The 19,425-nt window shown below is 33.5% G+C and overlaps 3 protein-coding genes across 4 annotated transcripts; 2 read left to right on the top strand and 1 right to left on the bottom strand.

Moving 5' to 3' along the window:
• Positions 1–772: 772 nt before the first annotated feature.
• Positions 773–10,545, top strand: LOC135694081 (serine/threonine-protein kinase Nek7). Of its 2 annotated transcripts, none has more exons than XM_065212753.2 (11): positions 773–1,263; positions 3,860–3,928; positions 4,161–4,223; positions 4,828–4,884; positions 5,055–5,108; positions 6,133–6,176; positions 6,380–6,444; positions 6,670–6,777; positions 7,121–7,215; positions 7,937–8,050; positions 8,948–10,545. In XM_065212753.2, the coding sequence occupies exons 3-11, from the start codon at positions 4,173–4,175 to the stop codon at positions 9,053–9,055; spliced, it is 696 nt and encodes a 231-aa protein (XP_065068825.1). In that variant the 5' UTR covers positions 773–1,263; positions 3,860–3,928; positions 4,161–4,172; the 3' UTR covers positions 9,056–10,545. The 2 variants fall into 2 exon arrangements, with proteins under 2 accessions (XP_065068825.1, XP_065068824.1); XM_065212752.2 differs by lacking the exon at positions 3,860–3,928 and adding an exon at positions 3,650–3,795 and having other exon boundaries at positions 777–1,263.
• A 159-nt stretch (positions 10,546–10,704) lies between these two features.
• On the bottom strand, positions 10,705–12,170 carry LOC135694083 (prefoldin subunit 6). The gene is made up of 4 exons (XM_065212755.2): positions 12,035–12,170; positions 11,792–11,862; positions 11,322–11,446; positions 10,705–11,070 (listed from the first exon to the last, which is right to left on the bottom strand). Exons 1-4 carry the CDS (start codon positions 12,105–12,107, stop codon positions 10,953–10,955), a joined length of 387 nt encoding a protein of 128 aa, XP_065068827.1. The 5' UTR covers positions 12,108–12,170; the 3' UTR covers positions 10,705–10,952.
• LOC135694082 (surfeit locus protein 1) lies at positions 12,146–18,432 on the top strand. The gene is made up of 7 exons (XM_065212754.2): positions 12,146–12,334; positions 14,531–14,723; positions 15,205–15,375; positions 15,956–16,028; positions 16,775–16,822; positions 17,106–17,302; positions 18,027–18,432. The coding sequence occupies exons 1-7, from the start codon at positions 12,277–12,279 to the stop codon at positions 18,109–18,111; spliced, it is 825 nt and encodes a 274-aa protein (XP_065068826.2). The 5' UTR covers positions 12,146–12,276; the 3' UTR covers positions 18,112–18,432.
• The last annotated feature ends 993 nt before the right edge of the window (positions 18,433–19,425 follow it).

Raw genomic sequence — 19,425 nt, 5'->3', positions numbered from 1 at the left:
AAAAGTGTCACCACTAAACATGTAAAAGGAACGTCTGGCCAATGTCTGTCACAAATAGACAGTCTCGAAAACAATTGATCCGTAGGTCAATACGTAGGACGATTTTTTCTAATTTTTCCGAAATGTTTCTCAAATATTTGACGGAATAAGCATGGCATTACTTCGGTTTCTAAAATCTTTTTTTCAATAAAACCAACAAATAAAAACTTTTGGGCCCTTTTGGAAATTCTACAGCTTCTTGTTTTTTCTTGAGCCAAGTACTAAAGTTGCTTATTTTTTGGCATCTTTTTCATACAAGTTTCTTATAAACAAATTTCTTATAAATAAAAAAAACGTGTATTTTGGTACGCATAAGTGTCTGACGCCTGTTTTATGGGCGGCCTTTATGAATATCATTTGCGTATTTTAAGACATTATTTGAAGCCCATCGAAAAATACTGGCTGATGGTCGGTTAAAGAAATCTGAAAATACATAGTGCGGTTGCAGTGGTTTGGGTAAAAAAAATTAAACACGTGAATAGTTGACGTCTAAATATGCCATGGGAAAAAAGTAGGTCACAGAAAGTGTAAAAGAAGAATTTTAATAAATTCCACGCATCCAAAATTTCAAATTCCACGCAAGGTGAATGATTTTGCAGAAGAGGGGACTGGGAACTAAGCAAACAAGTGCGTCAATTTTGTTTTGATTTCTCATGGCTAGTGACGTGCTAGTGATGACACAATGGTAGTGACAATTACATAAAATTGCCATGGCTTTCAGGGGCCTACAGCCTGGTTTTTGAAGCATAAGATGGGGCTAGAAAAGGTTGATTTCTTCGAAAAATTTGCTCTTTAATATGCAACTGAACTGTTTTCTAAGTCGGCTTATTTAAGGAAAATCAAATGCAGCAAATTTAATAGCGTAAAGTCGCTCTGACACTAAGAGTGAAGAGTACTTGTTCTTGTGGAGGCTCATCCGTGAATTAGATGACTCTGTAGTCAACTTGCTCACTCTAGACAGGTAAACTGGCGGAAGAAAGTCTTCACGCGGAACTATTCTAATCTTGTGTACATTATAAATATAACGTTCGTTTTCGGAATAATTTCCAGTGTCGCAATAATATAGCCACTTCACTTGACTAACAGGTGCCTATGCTTGCTGTATGGTCGATGCCGTAAATCCTGGTTTCTTGGTTAGGCCTAACTGTCCTGCCTGAGGAAAAGGACCTAGATATCTGATCTGCAAAGAACGAAGTCTGTCTGTTCTGAAGAAAATGGATGTAGGTGAGTGTTGCAAGAGATCCTAAAGACTATATTCAATATGCCTAAAGGTTATTCAGTATGCCTAAAGTGGGTTCGTGGGCAACGCTTCGCAGCAATACACACACATACAGACATATTAGTACCAAAAATTATCATGCTTTATTGAAGTATGTTTCATCTGTCTTTTGCATTTTAGTCTTTTATTACATGGTAAGGCAGTAGAATTGGGTTTTTCGAAATACATCTATAATCTTTCAAAGTAAAAGATTCTTATGCTTTTTTTTCATTATATTTTGAAGACAGCAAATTTTATAGTTTTGATCTAAATATCAGCCCAATTTGGTCATCGTTTTGATTTCATCACAAAGTACGTTGGGCCTGTAGAGATTTTAATCAAAAATATTTTAGTATTCTGCGTTTGAATGAATGAAGGCTATGGCACAAATAGGAAATAAGAAATATGCTTTTCCTGTATGGCCACCTGTTTTTTGAATCTTATTAAATATTAAATGAGTTTTAACTGTTTAAGGATTTTCGATTCTTGTCAGGTGTGCATGCAAGACGTAATGTGATTATTTTAATACCAAGAATCCTATATTTATATGCTGGTACCTGTTTCAAATAAAATGTCTTCCCCAGAAAAAGCAAAACATGTAACAATGAAACTTAATGGCTTGGTGAAACTTAATGGCTTAATAAGAAGCAGGCCTATTGAATGTGAGGGGAAACTTTTATGTTACTGCAAGTTAGTTTGTTTTGAAATAAGTATTTAATTGTCACATTAAACATGAAGAAAAATATAGACAGTAAATTTAAGTTGCAACATGAAATTTGGTTGCATCAAAGATCATTAGATATAAGTCAGTGGAACCTGGAAAACTGCAACAGACCCTTGTTTCCTGACATTCTATAGCCTCTTGCTTTAAGAATTGGAATCTTGTAGCATATGGAATCTGTCCTCATAAGATGTTGTAGCTGTGTCCTATTGTTGCCTTAATCAAATCTGGGTTCACTTTTTGACTAGAAAACTTGATCAATCAAGCCATTTTTTAAAACATAAGTGTTTGATTTTTTGTAAGTTTTGGTCTTTTAACAAAATATGCCCTTTTAAAGCAAGGTATATATTTCAAAATTTTAAAAAGTATGCTGTCTAATTCTGTTTTTAGGAGACTGATAACTAAATCATCATCATAGAAAAGCTTTGAAAAATAGAACAATCAAGCAAATTGATAAATAACTTTCTCCTTTCTTTCATTTTTCCTCCCCTCCAATGGACAAAAAAGTTCCTGAAATGAGGCAAATGTTATTAGATTCAAGAAATAAATAGCTGACAAAAATAACTGACTGGCATCTGGAAAGGAAAGACATCTGCTTTTGAAGGATTAAACAAACATAGTAGAAGCCAAAAACTGAATAGTCAAATTTATAACAGACCATTCCAAAGCACAATTTAAAAAGATGGTAAAAAGAAGCTTCTAGCATTTTTTGAAAAATGCAAAAACTTCTACTAGGCTAGTAACTGCATCTGATTTCTTCGTTCATCAAGATTAAGCTCATTTTTACAACTAAATCTTGTTCACATTGTGTTCCTCTAACTTATTCTTGTTTCTCATTGCAATATTGACAAGAGTGTTACTCTGCTTTTTAAAATTTACAAAATCTAATTGCCTCTTTGAACTAGTGGTATTTGTGTCAACCTTGGAAACCTGTTAAATGTTGATGAGATTGCCACATGGCCCTTTCTAAGCAGAAATTTTGAATAGGCCCCCTTTCTATTAGGCCTTCTTTTGAGAAAGGAAATAAAATGCAATCATTTAGCAGCAACATGTGATATCTATTATATAATTTATCAAATGTTTAAGTCATGCATTATTTGTCCAGTTGTGCTTTTAATTTCTCTAAAAGCTGAATGATTTAAACCAGTCCATGTCAAAGCATCCTTGGTTTGACTGGTGTAAATCGAAGCAAAACATCCACTGTTAAGAAATTCATAATAGCAGTTCAATGACCAACTACTATGTAGTTTTGAAGCTATAGTATATCCAGTGGAAGTATTTCACAACTTTTAAGGGCATTACATCCCTCTACATACCTCAGTCTCTAAAAAGTCCCCTTTTTTAGTTTTAGCCCCTCCAGAAATAAATGAGCCTGTTATGGGCTTGATAGAGCATTCACTATGAAATCTTGAATATCATTGAAATGATATGTGAAGTTGACTGGTTCAAGCACACTGGGATTCAACTGATACAACAAGCACACAAAGGAAACAATTCATCTAAGACCACTCTTGGTATCATATTGTTTGCAAAATTCTATGATCTAGTTAAGTTACATTTTGTCCTTGTTCAAACTTTTCAGATTATTGAATTTGTATGCTTGCTAAAAATAAAAGCCTTTGGAATTACAGAACCTGCTCCTACTCATGATGAAAGCAAGTACAATTGTTTGTCAAATTTGTACATTGAGAAGAAAATTGGAAAGGGACAGTTTTCAGAAGTTTATAGAGCCAAATGCCTCATTGATAATGAAACTGTAGCTTTGAAGAAAATACAGGTAGATACTGGTATATTGTTCTTTTTTCTTGTTTAAGACGTAATCATTTTATTTTATATTGCAGGGGTATAATTATAAGTCTTACTAGAAAGGAACATGTCCACTTTTCTCAATCTTATTTTCTAAGCCCAGGGTAAGCAAATAACATTGACTTTTTTCTTTACTGCCTTCCCTCCCACATCCTAAAGCATAGTATGTTTTCTTGACACTGTTTTGAGAAGTAATTTTGTCAATAAGAATTGATAAGGGGCTTGATTAAATTCTGATTTTTCAACTTGCTTTGCTTATTAATAATGGAAGTTTTATATCAATATACCAATTGGTGATCCTTCCAGAAACCTACCTAATGACTTTGATCCAACCAGATTTTCCAGATCATGGATCACAAGGCAAGAAATGACTGCATCAAAGAGATAGAACTTCTAAAGGTAATTTTTTTCAGTATTGTGTTATATTTAAGCTGGTAAAGTGAGGGAAAGGCCTGGAAGCCTATGGCAAAGTCCTAACAAGGGAAATTAGAGAGGGGTTTGGAAGAGAAGAAGGAAAGAACAAGCTTGTTAATTTTAGTTTTGAATAGAGACAGGCTGTAAAAGTCTGGGAAGCAGGAAACAGGAAGAGTGTAGAGCATTCCTATGTTCACAAGATCTAGGGAGAAAGGATAGGTTGTGGGGCAGAGTTTGTGAATTTGACAAGGAGAATTGAGAAGTCTGAGCACTAGAAGAGTATCTGGTATTAGGTTATGAATGTGATCTCCCGAGAGCAATACCCATGGTAAAATCTGTAGAGAATTGAGATATTGGCAACAAAGCGCCAGTACAAAAAGGCTGAGAAGAATTTGAAAGATTGCTGTTGTTGATGAGGCAAATGGCTTTGGATAGGATTGTGTCAAAGAGGCACATAAAATATATGTCGCTACCTAGCTGCAAGCAGTAGAGTAGTCTCTTGTCAAAGATTTTCATAACCCTTGTTTTTATGCAAAGCTAATGAAACCTTTCATCATTGTTACATTTGTTTTGTATCTGTTTCTTGCAGTCCTTGAATCATCCAAATGTCATCAAATGTCTAGCATCTTTCATAGAAAACAATGAGGTCAGTTTTTTATGTTATCATGTTGACTAATGCATTAGAATATCAATCATTAAGACCTTTAAGGTAAATGAGGGATTCACTTTGCAAAGTATGATATTTAAAGATTATCTAATTTTATGCGTTTTTAGATGAACAATTTTTTGTTAGTTTATCTATTTTTTCTGTCTTAGTTAAATATTGTATTGGAGCTAGCTGATGCTGGAGATTTGTCAAAGATGATAAAGGTTTGTTTAATAAATATAGGAAATATTCAGCTGTTGCAAAAACTTTTAAACAGTCTTTTATCTGAACAGTTCAACTTTGTGTCTAAAAGGTTTCAAACAGTGCATGACAGTTTAGGTGCCAGTTTCAAACAACCCAAATAGGTGCCAGTTTAGGTGCCAAACAAATTATGCCTTGTCAGGAAGTATGCTTTCATAACATTGGCAGTTTTGATGCATATATGATTGAGTTATTGGCTGTTGAACAACTTTAAGACAGAAATACAGAAAGGATTAGGTTTTAAACAAAAGTTTTGTATGCCACAACAATAAGAGTGATGTTATACTGGGGTTCTTTTACAGTATGTAATTTTCTTCCAGGAAACATATTCCTTTAAGTGCACTAAAATCTAAGTGTCAAAGTTTTTGAAAGATTATGGTGGGATCACTGTAAAGGTATCACTGTGAAAGTTAAAAGCCTGTTTAAACATAAGTTATTGGTGATTTTTTGAAATTTTCTTTGTTTGAGAAAGCATCTTGGAAGTGAATAGAAGGTCCTGGCTACATAAAGTTTACAAAAACAACACAAACTTGGTTCTTAATACACTCTTTAACATGTCCCATAGGGACAGAGATTTAGAACGACCAAGAATGTAAAAACCTTATGGCTGACCTGGAACAAATCAAGATATTTCGAGTTTATATTCCTTGTTTTTTTCACCATGCAAGGCTGGGGTTAGCGATAGGGAATTCGTCCTTGCGCTTAGGATGTCCTCATTATTGTTAATTTTGTACAGTCCTCTTTTTAAGGCTATTGGTAAGAGTATCAAACCCCCTTGATTCCCGACACTTTGAGTCAAGTCAAAGAATAGCCACCCAAACAGTCAATTTTAGAGTTTTTAGTTCTTGCTGAAGAGCTAAAGAGTTTAAGTTCTCCTACTGATCTTGATTGCTTTATACATATAACTGCCATACCATAATCCTTTCAAGTTCATTCAATTTGATTATTTGAAGGTTTTTGTAGCTTTGATAACTTTGATATTTTCAGCACTTCAAGAAAAACAAACGACTTATCCCAGAAAAAACTATATGGTATGTATGTTTTAGGATTTGTCATTTTAGGGGGATTTGATATGCTGTTTGTCCTTGAAGATAAAAGAAGAAATTTGTTGAGATACCTTCAGATGCCAGTTGGTTTCAAACCAAGATCTATTTTTTACAGATTTCTCTTCTTGAAATTCAAAATGCTATGAAGGTAAATGCTGAAAATTCAGTGTTGTTTGTTTTTATTTTAGGAAATACTTTGTACAGCTAACAGCTGCACTTGAACATATGCATTCAAGAAGAGTGATGCACAGAGGTATTTTTTGTCAAGATCATTTATCGACTCTCATCAAATTTTTTTATGCCAATCTTTTCCTGCATATATAATTTGGAATTACTGCTTTGAAGTTTGTTATCTGATCAAATGCTATTTTTGTTTTTTCAAGCTTCCCTAAGTACCACAATGTAGTGGTATTTTGATCTCTTTTGCAATGCTTTACCATAATAACAATTTTTTTGCTAAATCTGGATTTTATTTTAGATATCAAGCCAGCCAATGTGTTTATTACTGCAAATGGTGTTGTTAAGTTAGGTGATCTCGGATTAGGAAGGTACTTCAGTTCAAAGACAACAGCTGCACATTCATTAGGTAATGTATTTGGCAGGTGTTTTCCAGGTTTAGACAAGAAGATAGAGCTCAATATTCCAGTTTAATAATTGCTCATTAAACTTAATTTACAAAGTTTTTATGCTCTGTGATATAGAAAGAAAATAGGCATATAAAAAATTAATATGTTTCAACTAACCTAAAATTAAGGACCTGGTGTGGGAATGTTTCTAACTCGTACTACTGCCAGAAACCTTCCCATATCTTACTATTCTCTTGAAGTCTATCTAGAATCTAATATCCTTGAGATACCCATGGTGAAAGTGCAGCTACAATGAAATTATCTGTATTTCTGGTTTTTCAATAATTTTGCTCTCTCTTTCAGTTGGAACCCCATACTATATGTCACCAGAAAGAATTCATGAGAATGGCTATAATTTCAAGTCAGATATTTGGTCACTGGGTTGTCTGCTTTATGAGGTATGTGATAAAATGCTATTGTAATGAATTGTTTTAGCATATTAGACCAAAGAAGTAGGTCCCACATGTCTCAAAGGAAACCCTAATAGCATATTTACTTTATAGCTATCATTCTTTAAAAAATATTTTTAATTCGGAATAAGCTTATTCCACCTCACAATTTTGCATTTTTGTTGATGGTCTTTACAGAAAGCTTTTCTTTAAAAAGTGCAATGAATTGTGTTCATTTATTTTTATGAATACAGGAAATGACTCAAAAAATATTTTTCACCTTTCATATCTACATTTCATCTTTTGTAAATAAATTCTCCAATATTTAATTTTGTTGCCTCTTGGGTAGCACATGTATAGGTTGCAAGTTGATTGGATATCTTCTAAATTCAATCTTCTTTTTTTCATTTTTGACAATTTTGGTTGGTTTCTTCTGTGGTAACTTCCTCTTCACTTCAAGTCCACTTCAAGAAGTTGAAATTACAAAGCACCCACTTGAAATGCAAATTAGAAGAAGGATTTGAACGTATTTTTGTAAAGTTTTGGTAATATTAGGTAATACTTAAACAGAAAATGCCTGCCTATCATAAATGGATTCCCTATAATGATTTTATTATTATGCCCTCCTGGACTGCCTATGAATATGATCACTCGATTTTAATGCAACTTTTAGTACCATCTGAGTTGAATAGAAGTCTATTAAGACTATTTACTTGTTTTTTATTGATAGATGGCAGCACTGCAGTCTCCTTTCTATGGAGATAAAATGAATCTTTATTCTCTATGCCAAAAGATTGAAAAATGTGAATATCCTCCCCTTCCTGCCGAATACTACTCTGAGGAGGTAAGCTTTGCTAGTAAGAAATTGAACTTCAATAATAGTTGGTTCCAAAAAGATTGAATCATATCTTAGGCTTTCAGATCAAATTCTTTTACAAAATATTTTCCTTTAGTTGGACTGACCCCTACGTTTCAAAAAAATAATTTAATCAAAAAGTGGAAGAAAACGTTCTCAATTTCTTTTTAAACAAAATTTTAAGACTTTCTGTTGACCATTGTTTTGTATGCAATAGAATAAATTGGAACAGTTTTGTCAATATGTCAAGGCTTTACAATACCTTGACTTCTACTATTCTTGTAATGTAAAGCTTCAGCCTTTAGTAGGCTGGAGTTAATAATGGATTTTCTAAAGTTTCATGCTTGCAAATTAATAGCCTTGCAAAATATTCTATATATAGACAGTTTGAACAGTAACTGTGTTTTTTGAAATAAATTGAGGGAAAGTTGTCACATAGTCCTGTTTCTTCATGTGAAAAGATTTTTAAAATGCAAGAGGAATTTGTTTCTTTTAAGGATATATAGAGTATATATGGATGACAAGGTTTTATAAAAAGCCAAGAATGCCATATTTGCTATTAATGTATCTGATGGAAGTGGATAATTATCTTTAAGATATTAATAAAAATAAAAAACAATGTTCCATCAAAGACTAAAGGTAAAGTTCTTTGATAAAAGCTTCCTTATTTTTCTTTGTTGATTCATAACTTAAGTTAAGTTATAGTAAGTATAACTTAAGTTATAGTAGTCAAGGTAGACTTCAGGAATTTAGGGTTTCTGAATAAATCAATTTTTTGGATCTTGCCTGTCATCCTCAGATCAGGGGCCGTAGATCTTACTCAATAAAATAAACAACTTTATACTACAACATCATTTGACTAGATGATTTTTTCTGTTATTGCAGTTGCGGAGTTTGGTAGAGCTATGCATAAATCCTGACCCAGACAAAAGACCTGACATATTTTACATACACAGTGTTGCAAAGAAGATGCATGCTGTCAAAGTTTCATAAACAATTATAGTAAACCTTTTAGTCGCAGGTCAGAGGCACTTACCTTAATTCCAATGGCTAATTAACAAAACGATATTGTTTCTGATATGGCTAGAGTCCTTTGCCTTTGAAGAAACTTTCAAAGATTTTCTTCTCCTTTTAGATAGAAATCCCAAAATGCACTTATTTGATCATGAGACACAGTATTTTGAAATATTTTGCAGGGTGTAAAGTTTTATTTAATATGCTACTAGTGTTGATAGGAGTGTTTTTTCATCATCTGACATCAACTACAGTTGACTTGCATCCAGGGGTGGCACCAGAAATTTTCCAACAAAAGGGCTGTCAATCTACAATTAAAATGCCTTTATAATACCAGGTTTTAATAACAAGCTTGGTTTTTTATCTTTTGAGAGGGGAGAGGTGCTAGCATTTTCCTAATGCCACCCCTTCTTGCATTAAGTCATAATTTCTTCAGGTAAAAATTTGAAGAAAAAGAAACTACAACTTGTCAAACTTGACAGGCAAGTGCAATCATATTTATATTTGTTTCTTTAAAAACTGACAGATTTTTCTGAATTATAAGCAATCCAATTCTTATGTTGCCATTTATAAATGGGCCAATGTCAAAAGAGTTGAAGCACAGTCAACTTGACGATTTTATTGTGTGAAAATGTCAAGCTCACCCCATGAATAAGTGTTTGCTTATGCTGCCATCTATGAACCGAATTGTGCTTTACTGGATGTAATATCACCAAATACCCTCTCCCTACCTTCATCTTTTACAGCTCACAAAATTGATGTATATATATTTCCATTAAAGAGTTTGCTATAAGCAGACTTGCCCTTAGCATTTATAATATTGTTTTATTCTGGATAATCATTGCTTTGTTGGGCAGGACCCAAAGTTCGGCTTATTTGTTATTGATAATATTCGGTTCCCGGTAAAGTTAACTCATCTAGGCCTGTCGTCTTTATTCATTTCATTCCATGTTAAATAAAAGTGAAATCACTTGCACTGAATGTATCTATAATTTTCTGATTGAACCAATTTAAATCAATCTTTGGAAAGCTAGCTTAACATTTAATATCTTGCAAAACCAAATCAAGGGTTTTTCTTAGTTAAAACAGTATTTAGTTGTATTGTATTTCTGAAAATATTGTGTGCATCCAGTTCATTACTGTAACATTTTAGTATTTAAAATATAACTTGCTTTGTTACTAAATGATGTAAAGTATCAACCTAGAAAAGATACCTTTACGCAAATTGAAAAACAAAGCATGCATTGGAAGTTATGACCTATTCAAAGACTCATTTGAGTTTTCCCTCTTTTACTTTTTAACTTTTTCTTTTCATTTTTATTTAGAAAGACTAACTGTTTTTTGTGCTAAATCAGTTTGTTATGTATTCTTAGAAAAAGCAAAATTGTAGACATATTCTCAGTAAGAAAATTTTTGGTTGGTATTCTGTCCTTCATGCAGTCTATTATAAACATGCTTTCTTACGTGGCCTTCTGTTGCAATTTCTTTTGATTATGACTTTTCAATGGGTTACATAACCCAAGCATCGGCCGATACCAATTATACAGCATTTGTTCTGGCAGCAACATCTTGCAAAAAGAATTTTGAACAAAGCAGGACAGTAACAAAGGAATAGTAAAAGTCAGAGATTCAATATCAGTTAGATCTTTGATTGTTTAAAAACAAAAGATCTTAAATGTAATATTAAACTTTCTATAGTTTTTGACTGTCAGAATTTATGTAACTAAGAAAGATGACATGTAGTTTATATGTGTCTTTTGTGTCAAGTTACCCACAGAAGACAAACTTTTTCCACACATTTTAGTAACTTAGCTTATCCTGCCACTTTGACCTTCAAAATTGTGTTTCTGTGTGGGAAAATGCCATTTTCAGTTGTTCACTTTTGTTGTGCTTTTACCATAAGTTGTTGATACTGTTGTTGTAACTTGCCAATGCCCTCTCTATGGGATGTTTGTTTAGCTTCAAGATCTTGCAAACTTTTTTCATGTCTCTTCCTAGAACATTACAAGAAATAATGATTTCTTTCTGATCCAGAAAACTGCCAAATAATTTTCACCAATCTTCTTTGTATAGTGAATTTCAAACAAAGAAAGTATAATTTCAGGCACAGTCTGGCATCAGCTCTTGTCATATGTCTAAGAGAGATTTTAAATAGTTCCAAGAGTCACATGTCTAAAAGAGGTTTTGTATCCATAGGTTGTTATGGTTTGTTTTGCATTATTAATAGGAGTGTTTAAGTACTTACGATTCTGCTTGGATGTATTCTATTCTCTTTTCAACATTGAGTTTGGCTTCATTGAGATCTTGCTTTACAAGTACTGGCCCTACCAACTTGAAAACATTGGCATCTTGTTTTATCAAATCAAGTTCCTAAATAAAGTGGGTTATATATCAGTTTTTATATTCCAAAACAAACTAACACTCAGCTTTAAGAATTGATGTTAGGAATGAACCTAAAAATACTTAATTACCGGATCATTTAAAGTTTTTATTCAACATATTCATTTTTAATTACCATAAATTGTTCATCTATATATACAGTAAAGAGTTGTGAGGTTACAACATAAAAAACTGAACAGTCAATTTCTTTGAAATGAAGTTGCACAGTTTTTATCCAGTCTAAATTGATATTACAGCTTTTGGCTTACAAAGCTAAAGGAAAAACATTAATTTCACACTAGGACATCAAACAAACCAGATATTAAACATATTTACCTCTTTCACAATCTTATTTTCTGTTAGTTGCGTCTCTAGTTGTTGTCTTTGTGCAAACAGCTTCTGCATATCTGTTACAATGGCAAAACATTGAAATCATTATAGATTTTGATAACACTGCCATTTTATGATTCATTTGATGGCCAATTATATTCATTGGTCAATCTATAAAATGTACAGTGCTCAAGCTGCAAAACAAGTCTCAATTCAAAAATAATTTGAAAACTCAATAATGTACCCCACCTTTCTGAAGCTTTTGAAATTCTTCAACTTCTTTTTGAAGCTGTTGCTGAACTACTTTCTCCTGCCCAGCCATGTTGCTTTTCCACTAGAAACCTCGTATTGGATGGAGGTAACTTTTCCACTAGAAGCCTCGTATCAGAGGGAGTTAACCAAAGTAGGTAACCAAAAAAAGAAAGAAGGAAAGGAAAGAAAACGAGCACAACAAGGTGACAGAAGGGTTTTAGTTCCGGAATTACTAGAAAATGATCCAACAGTTGAGAACAAGAAGCTTTCTATCTGTTGGAGGAAGATATCTCTTCAGTGAGCCTTGTTTTCATTAAACTTTGACTTCTGTACTCATTTTCTTTATAAGAAACAAAGGTCGATGTTGAGTACTCCAGTTTCTTAATGTTCTGGAAATTTCAGTACTCACTGTTTCTTAAGAGTTTCTTAAATACGATGTCATGAATGATGTTATGAAATGTTCGTGACCTTTTTTTCACGTCAAGAGATTCGCTTCCGTTCCGATGCTGTATTTAGATGTGGAAAGTATATTTTTATATCTTGTGTCTGAAGTTCTAGGCCAACAGGGCAATCTTGTTTTTGGATTTTACAAAACTGTTCTCAGCTTTATCACGATTTAATAGTTTCTTAATTTTTTTGCTTCGAGTACTGAAGTTTCTTAATTTTTTCTGACTGTCCAGTACTCGTTTCTTATAGCCAGTTTCTTATAAAAATAATGAGTGTAGAGTCACAATAGCTAGATTCCAAAACAAAAGCATTCCAGTATTGCATGTTTTAGGTGTTCTTTTAGATCTGCAAGACGGAGGTGGCTGCTCTCCTCTGGGGATGAGTTTTGTTTCTGATACTAGATGGAACATGCTGTTTTATTCTATCCCTCAATCTTTTTTGAATCTATCTACATAAGCATGAAAAAACCACTATTGTGTAGATGAAAGGAGTTTGTTTTCAGGTAACATTCTCTATAGGCAAGCAGCACTGAGTGGGCAACCTCATCAGTCATGTGCCTGTGTTTCTGATTGAACTATTTCGATCCTCAACTGGGTATATATATTTCCTAGCATAGAGTTTTTTATCTATGTTTTGAGAGTGTTGCCATTTGGCCGTTTTGACATCCAAATTCCTCCATTCTGGCTGTTTTTCAAAGCTGTTAGCCGTCGAAAATTGATTTGGGCACATTTTTTTGAAATAATCTCAAAATTGGAAGTAACCAAGCAAGAAAAAAGTAAATGATAACAGAAAATTGAAACTGAAAGCAAGTGGAAGCTTTTGTAACAAAAAACCAATTTGATTACATTATTACTCCAAAGAATTAGCCAGAATGTAGTTTTTTTGTATATTTTGTTGCACTGCCGAATTTGGCCATCAAGCGTGAAATATTTGGCCATCAATCATCTCTGGCATCTGGCAACCCTGTGTTTTGATGTTTTAACTCTAAAGAGTGTCAGACAAAAAACTTTAGTTTACTCAAATAAAGGAAGCCTTATTTCATGTAGATAAATGAATATATAGTGCTTTAACAAACAAAGATTTAATAAGTAAGGATTTTTAATGGCTGAAACCTAAAGTATGTTAAGCAATTTTTAGGGCTGGCCCAGGAAAAGGGAATATTTTAGCCATGGCCGATAGTGGCTGTTCTTCCATTATTTTGGTCTTATAATGTCATTAGAATAGAAAAAATGCTTTTAGATTGCAAATCTGAATTTCATTGATTAACAAAGGATCTTTGAGCTACAGATGAATATACATTGTATTTATTGCAATTTTTCCCCCCTCTAGTTAGGGCTCAACAAACTCCAAGATGGTCTTTATGGCGTGAGACAAGACTCCAACAGATTGTTTTTTGGCTGACATTATAAAGCCTCTTGCTATTAGACTAGAATCAGCTTTATGTTGCCTTAGTGGGTTATTGCTGGTTTATACGAAAGCTGCTCACTTCATGCCAAGTGAACACAGTCATACAATAAAGCTTTAGAAATAGACAATATCTGACAATAATTACTGAAATTTCTTTATTTTTATTCAGACACAATATTTCAAAGTTGCAAAAATCTACCATTTAATTCTGTTTATAGGGCGCAATTTACTAGAAATGGGAGAGAAGTTGTTTATTCAAAAAAGAAAGTGGTTTGGTCTGGATGTACATAAAATTTTGTCATAAAAGAACTCGGGTTTCAAAATACAGCATAATATACAACTGCTACATGTCTGCAATGACTTTCCCACGTTTTTTATTTGGGCATCATACACAACACACAGAAATAAATTCTAAGCTATGTGACAACACCCATTGTAATTAAGTTGTTGCTGGTATTAAACCATCGTTTGTTAGTTTCTTACAGGCTCTCTATATTTCTTTTATATAGCTACTCAAAAAAGTCTATAGAATTGAAAAATTAGAAATAAAAAAATTTTTTTGATAAAAACTGAAATTTTGTGGAAGCTGAAATTTTATTTGTGTGTTTCTGAGAGATTTATTGCCATTTCATTCAACAGAGTTGCAAAGACATCTTTCGTCAAATGGGGAAAATCAGTTGAAACCAACATCCAAATCAAATTTGCTGTTCCTTGTTCCAGTGGTAACATTTGGTCTTGGTACTTGGCAAGTGTATCGACTCAAATGGAAGAAAAACCTCATCAAAGAACTTGAGCTAAAAACATCTGCTGAACCAACTGAGCTACCTCTAAAGTAAGTTAAAAACAAAATCTTAAAGCTATTCATGGAGGACAATTTTAAAGATAATCAGGAAATAACATAATGGGATTTAAACCTTATTACAGCCCAAAACCAGTCAATTTTTAGCTACTTTTAAGGAAACAAGTCAATATTAGCTACTTTTAGCAAGTTCCATTGTTTTCATTGCTTTTTTAAATTCAGCCTACATTTTAAAAAAATGAGCTACATCCTAAATAGCAACTAAGGATTGATATATTATAGGAAAATTGATAAATGTCAACCAAAATGTATAGAGAATTCATGTTGAATTCGCACATTTAAGAATTCTCTTTGTCCATGTTCATATCTGATTAACTAGCATGCCATTATCCTTGTATTAAAACTAATCTTATTCATAAATTTAGTGAGAATAATTACCTTATCTGGATAATGTTTATTCTTGTCTGTTGTGGAGTAATAATTGAATATATAATTAAGCTGTTTTTAACTTTAGTCTAGATCTTCAAGAGTCAATGATGTACCGCCGTGTGAAAATGGTTGGTGAATTTGATCATAGCAATGAGCTTTACCTTGGACCTAGGCCCATTAACAAGCAGCAACAAGGACTGGCATCAAACAAAGTCGGTTACCATGTTATCACACCCTTTATGCTTACTGATTCTGGGTAAGCAAACATTTTTACAAGCTTATACCCTAAGTTAAGCTGCATTTCTAATCATTTTTCTGTCTTTTTATAAATTAAATTCTTATGCAATTTTCATCATCATCAGGTACCATCTTCTATCAGAAGGTTGGCTACCATGACCCGCCAACTATCCCTATCCTCAGAATATCGTTTAGCTCTCCCAATGCTCTCACACCCACTCCATTCCTTGACATCGTCTCCCTATGTTCTTCTTTGTCTTCCCCTGTCTCTTTTTCCATCAATCATACCTTCCAAAACAAGCACTTGATAACATATGCATGAAACGTCATTATTTTAAATTTGCTTATTTTCCTCATACAATTTCAAGCTATTTGATTTTTTTAATTTCTGTAGCTTACTAAACGATGAGACAACTGTTTCCTCAATATTCAATCTGCTGGAGAAGCCGATTTAAAAAGGGAAAATATGAAATGCGATTCTGAAAAATGTCTTGTAAAATCGTTTTCTGTTACTGAATGTTACTGGTTTTATTTCTGCATATTTAATCTGCATATTCAATATATTGATTCTTTTATGTTCCTTGTTACTGTTATTTTAGAGAAAAGATCCTAGTCAATAGAGGCTGGGTGCCAAAGAAGAGGCTGTCACCTGAATCAAGAGCGGAAGGGCAGGTGATTGCTTCTAATCTAATTAGCAGTGCCGCATTTTTCTGTGAATTTTAAGAGTAGTTTTCATTTTCAAGTTTTTTAAAGTTCAATCACACCATATAGATTAGTTCTTGTAATCCAGCAAAAAGTCTTGGTGATTTTCTTGCGCAGATAGACCAAATATCCAACTTGGTCCTAGTAAGATGTACCAAACGTGGATTAAACCATGTTTGTATGCAATATTGAACGAGATGGCCAGGTGAATAACAGAAAAAAACTCTTTACTGTAGCCTGTAGCAAATTTAAAGAAAGTTAACAGATCAAATAACTATATTTTTGTTGCCAGAATGTGACAAAAAACTCTCTTTTCAAATACATTGATAATGAGTTTTATTTTCTTTGCTCGGAATTATTCTTTCTTAACAAACAAACCTTAGGAGGGCCATCAAAGTGTGCCCAGGCTGCCATGTTTTTGCATCATTTAAACAGTATCACGCAGTCATAAGGCCCTGGTATTTTGAATTTCTATGGTTGTATGTATAGCTCTTGACACGGGTAAATGAAGCTTCATTTCCAATGCACATCCTTGTCGATGTTTCATATTTTCACAAAATTATGCGAAATAGCTTTTCATGCTTTTCTTATAAGCCTGAGCATGGTCTGGGTATTCATGCTCATTTTTGTACTGTACTTTCTTTCCAACCCTCTTACATGTTTTATCTTTAATCTGGGTGAATCAAGTTGAATCTTAATGCTTTCGTTTACTTTAGATCGAAGGACCTGTTGAGATGACTGGAATCGTAAGAAGACCGGAAGAGGTTCGTAGGCTGCGAAGCCAAACAATTTTTGCTATACCATTACCTATATGACGAGTTCGCCGCTGAGCTAAGAACATTGGCAATCATAGTCCATGTGCCTTTGCTGTGTTTGAATCTTCGCTTGTTCATCAACCACCTTCCCGTAAACTTACTCCCAAAACCTTAAGTTTATTGAAATCGAATCAAATGTTTGAGAATGTTTTCCCAGTCTTTCATCTCATTTCAAGGTTAGACCATAGATCATTTCTCTTATTCTGCTGAATTTTTCTTGTTTTCTATGTAGCGACCTCCTTTTGTTAATCGGAACGATATAGAAAAAAATCGCTGGCATTACCTCGATGTGAACACTATGGCATCAGTCGTTGGGACGCTTCCCATTATTGTCGATTCAGACACTGCAAGCGCTGTTCCCGGAGGACCTATTGGTGGACAAACAAGGGTTACCTTACGAAATGAGCATTTGCAATACATAATCACATGGTATGTATGCGTCTTGTCTATATGCCTTTCTTTTTGCACAGATAATAATCAGAGACCTGGATGAAAAGGATAATTTTTTATGTTAAATTTGTTCCTGACTCTTAAGAACCCTAATTTTATGCAGGAAGCATGCTTGTTAAAACTGTCTTTCTAGCCTTGATAGCTAGCTATACTAATTACAGAGGTTTTGAAAATTTAATGTTCAGCGCAAAGCATTTTTGTTTCGAAACTAAATGTACTCCACATCCACGTTTGTTATTTCTATGTAAGGCTTCTGCTTTCCTACAAATAGAGGAAATTTCTCTGTGATATTAGAAATAAAGACTCCAGTGTTTGAGTTTATTTTTGTATTTTATTTGTTTTTCGTTCTTTTTCATTTCACGTTGTTGTTTTATTTTGGTAGATCTTTGAGAATCAGTGTCTTGTTGAATTTCCAGCACGTATATGATATTATTTAAATATTAAAACTTGAAAGAAGGGGTAGATATATGTGACATAATCCATTTTATCAAATAAAACATTCTCTAGAAATGGTTTCCTGGCAATGGAGAATGGTTAGAGCCATTTGCAGAATCGAGAATTTTTGCAATGGGCTATGTCGAGGCCAAGAAATTACTTCAAATTTTTATTGTTTTGTGAATTTATTCAGCAGAACAATGTTTTTATTCGTAACTGGTCTTCTATTTCTATACACAATTTAAACGCATATCTTGCTATCTTTTAGGTACGCTCTAAGTGCAGCTACAATGTACCTCTTTTACCAGCTGAGAAAAAGGCCGGCAACAATGTTCAGCAAAGGCCCTCGATGATTTATCTTGAGTGTTATAGTTCACAATGCAGCATGTGTTTTCGTCTAACGAATTGACAGAAACTGGTAGAAGATTATCAAGCGCGAACTGTTTATTCTTGTAAATTATGAATTTTGGTGAAGAAACTAGAGTTAGATGTAGAGCAGTAGGAAATAAAATTATTTCTCTTGTTTTCTCAACAGTAACTTGATTTATAATTTTTTGTAGCGATAAAAGTCCCGACTTTTAGATACCTGTCAAGCGATATATTGGCTATTGTAGCTGATGAAAATAGGGGATTGATCACGTCTGTAAGATTTTGATAAGAATGTGAAGCTCCAATTTGCCCACTTTTGTCGCACTCTTAGCCTAATTCTTATGTCATTTTATACGGTAATTCCATGAAATGAGCTCCTTGGAGTTTATTAATTAAGGCATTTATATGGGTAATAATTCGAGGAAAGGGGCTCCGACGAGGGATGTTGACTTCAATTAAGTTACCGAAAATCGACATAAATGAGTCTCCTTTTGACAATAACATTTTCCATTTCCAATTTTTAATTTTACCTTTAGTAGGTTATTTATCACGTACTGAAAAGCGTATTGTAAAAAAGTTGGCATGTCGGGTTGGGGACTCATTCGAGAGTGAGGATTATACTCGAGAGATAGGATCAAGAAAACATTCTTCCAGGGTGAGGGCTTACTCGGTAGAGGAAGGCTTATACAACGGAGGGGGTGATTTCGAGGATTCCAGTATTATATTTAAGCTGTTTTCTTGGCACGCAGATTTCAATTCTTTGTTTGGATGAAGTCTTCTCAGAAAATTGTTTCTAAGTAAAAAATATAGATAATTAAGTCTTGCTGGCAAAATCTCAATCTCCTTTACGCTATCAAAGTCGAATATGCTTGTAGAACCCTATCCTTGTAGGTTTCAAGTGTTGGACTCGAATTAATTTGTCACCGTTGGGACAAGAAGTCTCCTTATTTCAAAACAAATTGAGAAATTATAAGAAGCTGTAATTGGACATTTCAGCATAAAGCTACAATCCCGGACAAAAATGATGCAACAAAATGCAATTTTGATAATTTTCTACTTTACCTTGCCCCTGTAAATTCGAATCCCCCCCCTTTCCCTCAAAGCAATGCTGGATTTGTAAATCTATCATTTCTCCTTCAAAATCATGCATTCAACATTTAATTGGGGGTGGGGGAGGTATTTTTTAAAGGAAAGTGAAAATATAAGCTTTCTTTGAAAAGTCTCAACCATTTTTGACCGGGATTGTAGACTCGATCATTAATTTACACGATCTGTCTTCGATGCTAAAAGATAATTTC

The sequence above is a fragment of the Rhopilema esculentum genome, chromosome 11 (assembly GCF_057945365.1).
Source record: "Rhopilema esculentum isolate cy_ngs chromosome 11, ASM5794536v1, whole genome shotgun sequence".
NCBI lineage: Eukaryota > Metazoa > Cnidaria > Scyphozoa > Rhizostomeae > Rhizostomatidae > Rhopilema > Rhopilema esculentum.
Note: the sequence above shows the minus strand (reverse complement) of the source record. Positions and strands in the feature narration are given on the sequence as shown.